Below are 6,755 nucleotides of genomic sequence, written 5' to 3' on the forward strand. Positions count from 1 at the left end.
GGCAAGTGGGAAATCCTTAAAAATATGAGATTTGGGTAAGTAGGTAAATTAGGCAAATGGAAGGTGTTAGGCACCCTTTACCTCTCTGGTACTCAAGGGGACCCATTTAGCCTTTAGGTCTTAGGTTTTAAAAAATACTTGAAATTTTGGAAAATTGGGAAAAAAAATCCCCAAGAGTTCAGAAAATAAAATTATGATCGTAAATTCAAACCAAAGTGTAGTAACAATAGCCTTATCATCACTGGCCAAAATAAATATTTTAAAAATAAAAGACCTCATATGAAATCATTGACCAAAAGCATTGTAAAAAAACATTTTTGAAAAAAAGGGAGGCCTTGTGTATTCATCATTGGCCAAAGATATTGTAATTCTAGATAAAGTATTTGAAAGAGATTTTTAAAAAGGGGGAGGCCTCGTATGAAATCATCGGCCAAAGAATAAACCATTTTTAAAAGGGGGGATCATATGAAATAATTGGCTCCCAAAACATAAGATTTTTTATTAAAAAAAATGTTTAAAAAATTTTGTGTAAAAGAGAGAAGGTTTGTTGGTCTTGTCTGTTTAGTCAACGAGACAAACCTCCAAGAGAGAGAAGAAGTAGCGTAGAGAAAAAAAGGGGAATGGAAAGAAAATGTTTTGAAACAAATCGTACGTGAAACCAAAAAATTCCCCCTAATATGATTCTGAAGAATCCTATTTATAAAGTGGAAATTAGGTTAAAATCCCAAAAGGGAAATAACCCATATCCAAAAAGCCCCAAAATTTGATATGTTGAAAAATGGAAAGAAAATTAGTAAAAATAGAAAGAAAAAAATGCAAAAATGTCACTTGTGGAATTCAAACATGACATTGAGTTTACAAGCTTTGCTCTTTTACCAATTGTGTTATATTATTTATTCAAAATAAAAAGTCAATTAAAAGTATATGAAGTACAAGCAAGTAATTGCTATTCAGAAAATACAAATAATTTTAAATAAACTATTATATATTTTGAAATAGATAAAATAAATAATTATAAAATCCAAAATGTTAGTGTAAACAAACCAAAGAAATTTATAAAACCCACTATGTTATGACATTGAGTTTACAATCTTTGCTCTTTTACCAATTGTGTTATATTATTTATTCAAAATAAAAAATCAATTAAAAGTATATGAAGTGCAAGCAAGTAATTGCTATTCAGAAAATACAAATAATTTTAAATAAACTATTATATATTTTGAAATAAATAAAATAAATAAATATAAAATCCAAAATGTTAGTGAAAATAAACCAAAGAAATTTATAAAATCCACTATGTTATTATTGTAAATAAATCAAAGAAATTAAAAAACCAAGACGCTAGTGTAAATAAACTAAAGAAATCTATAACACCCAAAATGTAATTATTATTGTAAATAAACCAAAGAAATTTAAAATCCCAAAATATTAGTAAATAAGCCAGCGAAATTTAAAGCTCAAAATTGTTAGTAAATAAACCAACGAAATTTTAATATAAAAATATAACGCTTAAATAGTCTTTTGGTCCCTGTATGTTATAGCGTGTTTTTGTTTTTCGTCCCTGTATTTTTATATTTGGGGATAAAGTCCTCAAATGTTAAATTTTATTTGATTTTAGTCCCTAAAATGAAAATCCGAAGAAAAATCTGCAGGTTTCTTGCAGATTTTCCTTCGATTTTTCCTGCGGATTTTAATTTTAGGGACTAAAACTAAAAGGATTTTAACATTCAGGGACCATTTCCAAGAAAAATAAATTACAGGGACGAAAATAAAAAACACGCCAACTTATAGGGACCAAAAGACTATTTAAGCCAAAATATAAATAAACCAAAGATTTTTATAAAACCCAATTATATAATTTTTGAACCGGGATGGACAAATTTGGGGTATGACACCAGCATGGAGTTGGTTCGCCATAATAAGGAATTTCTTAAACACTTGAAGGGATTTCGAGCAGAAAATGTAGCGGGCTAACCATTGAGAAAGGAACGCAATGTGCTCTCGATCAGAGACTTCGTCAGATCTTTTACCATGATAGTGCTCAATATGAGTGTTTTATGCAGCTCTGGAAACATCGAAGTCGATGGAATCCTAAGCCATATATGTTGGATAGAAATTTTTGCCAGTGGGTTTAAGCTCAACAATGGCGGCTAAGTTGAAGAGGGTTGATGTCATCATTCCACAAGGAAGATGAAAGGTATGATGGGTATTATCCCATAAATACAAGGAGGAAACTAACATGGATTAGCAATAGGCAGGTCCTACTTTTGACAGCTGGATCAAGTCGAAAATGCCCATATCTTTCCAAATTTGAGATTTTTTTTCCTTTCTACTTTCTCTAACCAGCCTAAATAATCCTTAGGATCCTTAAACAAAGGACAAGATCGAAAGACCCTAAAGCCATTATTCATATAGGTTAATTTAAAGGGTTCATCCGTCAAAGGATTACCTTGTTGATCAGGGTGAGGGTTTTCCTCAGTATGAACTTCATCTTTGGCTTTAGGTTTTCTAGAGTTCGCTATGGGTTTATACCTATAGTAAGTTGGAAAAAACTGCCTAAGTTTCTCAGGGTCAATAGTTGGGACTGTTATAGGTCCTAACGTTGCATGTGTTTTACCAGTAATAGAAATATCAAGAAATAACTAAGATTGATATATTCTCCTTGTTCTTCAGTGAACAACTCAGGCACGTATTGTTGGTTACCAATAACCAGTGGTCCCAGAATCTTGTGGACTACAGGAAGACTGGAAGATTTCTTGTTTTCCTGAGTCTTCTTTAATGCATCCTTGCTAATAGTGGTGGAAGACGCCATTGTTGCATAAAAGATAGCTTAAAAAAGGGTTTGAGCGATGAAGAAGATGATGAACAAGAGAGAACTTAAGTTTACAGAAATATGGAATGAGAAAAAATGTTTGAAATGAAATAAAAAGGATTATTTATAGAGTATGAAGGTGGAGACGGTTTCACTTCAGTAGTGATGTTCGATTTGTGAGTGGGACGTGTTTCAGTCGAAGAGCTTATGATGAGACGGTGGCAGTTATAGCTACTCACGACCTCCTAGGAACTAAGAGTATCATGATTGAAAAAGATTCGCACGTAAGGTCTGAAGAGACGTTTTAAGAAAAGCGTCATAAATGACTATGACATCATTGGAGCTGGAGAGTTTATGGCGTCGAAATGAACATTAAAAAAATGCCCTTTTTATTCAGTATGTCGAAAATGACATTTTTGGGGTATATGTGTTAGCTAGGAATTTCGACGACATAAAGATGTTGAGTAAAAAATTGATGAGTGTTCAAGATGATCTCATGAAGATTTCGACTATCAAACTCATGAGTGGTTTTACTTTGCTAAGTGTTGGCGAAAAGTCTTATTTTCATGAAGCAATTGAGACTTAAGATATTTTGGAAGCTTCGAAGAGAAAAACGCTTCGACAATCTTGTTGGTCGAATTGGCGCTTCGAAAGGAAGAAGATTCAAATTCAAAAAGATTGATCTTATCCAAAAGGACACGTACAAGTCTGAGGATTCGAAAACATGCAAACATCGAACGTGGCATTCTGTTAGAAAAAGATCGTTATGGTCGAGTTAGTACAAATTAGAATCTTAGCGTTAGGATTTAGGGTATTCAATTATGTACAAATACTCAATATCACTCGAAGTACCAACACTTATCGAGAAAATAGTTTCTAAGAAATGTATATATGATTCATTTAACCTTTAAATCAAAGTCTCTTTACTTTCCTGTATTTACTTCTCATAGCATTACAATTCCTTATAAATTAACCATAATATTTGAGAAGATGAACATTCGAAAGACATAAATCACAAAACTAAACACATGTTGTAGGATCAATCTAGTTGATCCTATAAGTAACTAAAATATCATCTTTATTTTGGAAGACTAGCGCTTGTTTACCAAATTCCAGGGTAAACAATATGCTCAAATTTTTACTTTAAGGTGTTACACCAACCAAATTTGATGTGTGTAAGTACTAATAACATTAAAGTTGTCTTGTTTCACCATGAACTTTTGGGCTATGATCTGATCTCCTACTCTTTTCACGTCCATAATATCCTTCTTCCACTCCCTGTCTACAATAATCTAAATTTCATTTCTTAATCTAACTTTTTCGATGTAGCAAAACTTAAATTTTGAGTTGTCTAAAATGTATCATTTTCACTTGTCCACTTAGTTTCTTATAGGCACATGAAATTGATCTTCGTCACAACCATAATGTCTATTGTTTTCATTAATCTTTCAGTAAGTGTGTCTATATTCCAAATTTCAAAATGAATCATACTTTCACGAACTAACTTCTTTAGCCACACTCCTTTCCGAAAATGTGAGAACCCTTCCTTATTTTTACTACACCCAACTGGCGATGCAATTTCCCTTGTTCTTTTGATATTGTACTACGTGTTGCATACAGACAACTATCGATCATTCACATTATTACGTATCTGATTTATGTCATAAAGATTTAACAAAATTTTATATTGATTGTCGACTTCTTAACACAACTCTCTCGTTTTATCTAAAATTGAGACCGACTATGCATCGCAAGACTAACATAAGTGTTTTATCTATGGTTTTTTATATAAAAGTTGCTAATAACACCTTTATAAAGTTTTTTCTTACAAAACCTTCTTTTTAATAGTTACACAAATTATTTTAAAATTTTATACTTTTTAAAAAATAAAATATGTAGACGTGCATTCTTAACCATTGGATCTAAATAATCTCATCACAAGCATCGCGAGCGCACATATATCCTCTCAAACCAACCTTATCGCACTGTCTTTTCTATCCTCTCCCTCTCAGCCATGGCTACCGCATCATCATCACTGCTTCTAGCATCACCTTCTCCACTCTCCATTCAATTCCAATCTTCCTCCTCTCACCTTTCCTTCTCTCGCTCCCAAAATCTTCGCTCACCAGTCACCACTTCTTCATTGCCGTCGCTCTCAGCTTCTTCTTCTTCTTCAATCTCATCTCTTTCACCAACCACTCCTTCTGGTAATTTCTTCGGAAAATTGTGAACTTTTGTAATGGGTTTGATTTATTGTATGTGAATTTTGCGTTTTTGTTTTGTATTTTCAGTGTATTGTGGCAGAGGCGATAGGAAAACTGCAAAGGGAAAACGGTTCAGCCATTCGTTTGGAAATGTAATGTTCTCTTCTCTCTTCCCATTTTACCCTTTTTCAAATTCCATACTTGTTTCATTTATTAATTTTTATCTTTTTTTTCTTGAATTATTATTAGTAGGCTTAAATATGTTTTTATTTCTATAATTGCATACATTTTGTTTTAAACCATGTAGATTAGATTTAGGCTATATTTGAATATTGGAAAAGCATTCTAGAATGAAGCAGAATGAAGTGAGATGGAGTGAAATGGAATAAAATAACCACGAGTGGAAATGATCGGATTGAAATGGAATGAAATAAAAATTTAATTATATTGTTTGGATATTTCACAATGGAATAAATCAATTTTGTCGTTCCGCCTAAATTAGACTTTGTTTGAATTGATAGAATTGGATGAATTAGAGTAGAATAGGATGATATTCTAATGTTTGGATAATTTTAAAAAATTAGATGGAACAGAGTGAAATGGAGTGATATGGATTTCATTTCATTCTATCACTTACCACCATATTTTTTCTCCTCTGAATTAGACGGAATGAACAACTTATTCAATCCTAAAATTTCTAAATAATGAAAAGTGATGGAATGAATTCAGCTTCATTCCATGCTTTTTTAATTAATCTAATCAATTGAACATAAATTTATATCATTCATCTCATTTGATTATATTAATTCAAATATCATCTTCCGTGTTCGACAACAATGTCTGAGCATGATTATATTTAATTAATTTAATTTATGTTAATAATGTGCCTATTGATTTAATTTGTAAGATTGAAAACTGAATATTAGACTTAAAAATAAATTTGAAACTATTATAGAACTAAAAACATTTAGTTTTTATACATATATGTTGTGGATATTTGTTGAAATTATTGTGAATCTTGTGTTTTTACTAGTTCCAATATTGTTTAAAAATGTAATAGGCAAGGCCAAGGAGCAAGAAGAATGGTAGAGGTCCACCTAGGATTTATGCTCCACCGGATCTTACCAAAAAAGATAAGATTGAAGATAAGGAAGCGATTAAGATTGACATTGAGGAATGAACCCCTCTTTTTTCTGGTTGAACTTTATGTTGCATTGTAACTTTTTCAGTCTTTCATATAATTTGTAGTTTTTGATATATGGATTTCATTTGGCATATACTATTTTGATTTTGCTTGTTATGTTTGAGTGTGTCATTTGCTATCTTTCTATGTTTTAATCACTATAATTTACACTTTTGCTTTAGAATCACTTGGGAAAGGCATGCATTGATAGTGTTCCTTCTCTACTATCTGTGGAGCTACATGTGATACACAATTAATTTAATGTTTTCTTTGTATTTGGAAGAAATAAAAAGTTATGTATGAATATAGTTTTTTTCTTTAGATAACCTTTTTCTTTGAGAAAGCTAATAGCAATATGATTAGAAGAAAATTTGAAAGTCTAATGTCCCATAAGTTGATTAAAGAAAGAAAAAGACAAGTTTATTCATATTAACCGGGTGTAGTTAGCACTTTAATCTGCCATGAGAAATACATGATCAAAATCACCATTTTCTAACATCATTTATAGGATTCACTTATATATATATATATATATATATATATATATATATATATA

General features: G+C 31.2%; 1 protein-coding gene across 1 annotated transcript; it reads left to right on the forward strand.

Annotated features, from left to right (window-relative positions):
* The first annotated feature begins 4,777 nt into the window (after positions 1-4,777).
* LOC131606255 (small ribosomal subunit protein bTHXc) lies at positions 4,778-6,316 on the forward strand. Its single transcript, XM_058878509.1, has 3 exons — positions 4,778-5,019; positions 5,104-5,168; positions 6,077-6,316. Exons 1-3 carry the CDS (start codon positions 4,827-4,829, stop codon positions 6,194-6,196), a joined length of 378 nt encoding a protein of 125 aa, XP_058734492.1. The 5' UTR covers positions 4,778-4,826; the 3' UTR covers positions 6,197-6,316.
* Positions 6,317-6,755: the final 439 nt, after the last annotated feature.

The sequence above is a fragment of the Vicia villosa genome, linkage group LG5, assembly GCF_029867415.1.
Source record: "Vicia villosa cultivar HV-30 ecotype Madison, WI linkage group LG5, Vvil1.0, whole genome shotgun sequence".
NCBI classification, from domain to species: Eukaryota; Viridiplantae; Streptophyta; class Magnoliopsida; order Fabales; family Fabaceae; genus Vicia; species Vicia villosa.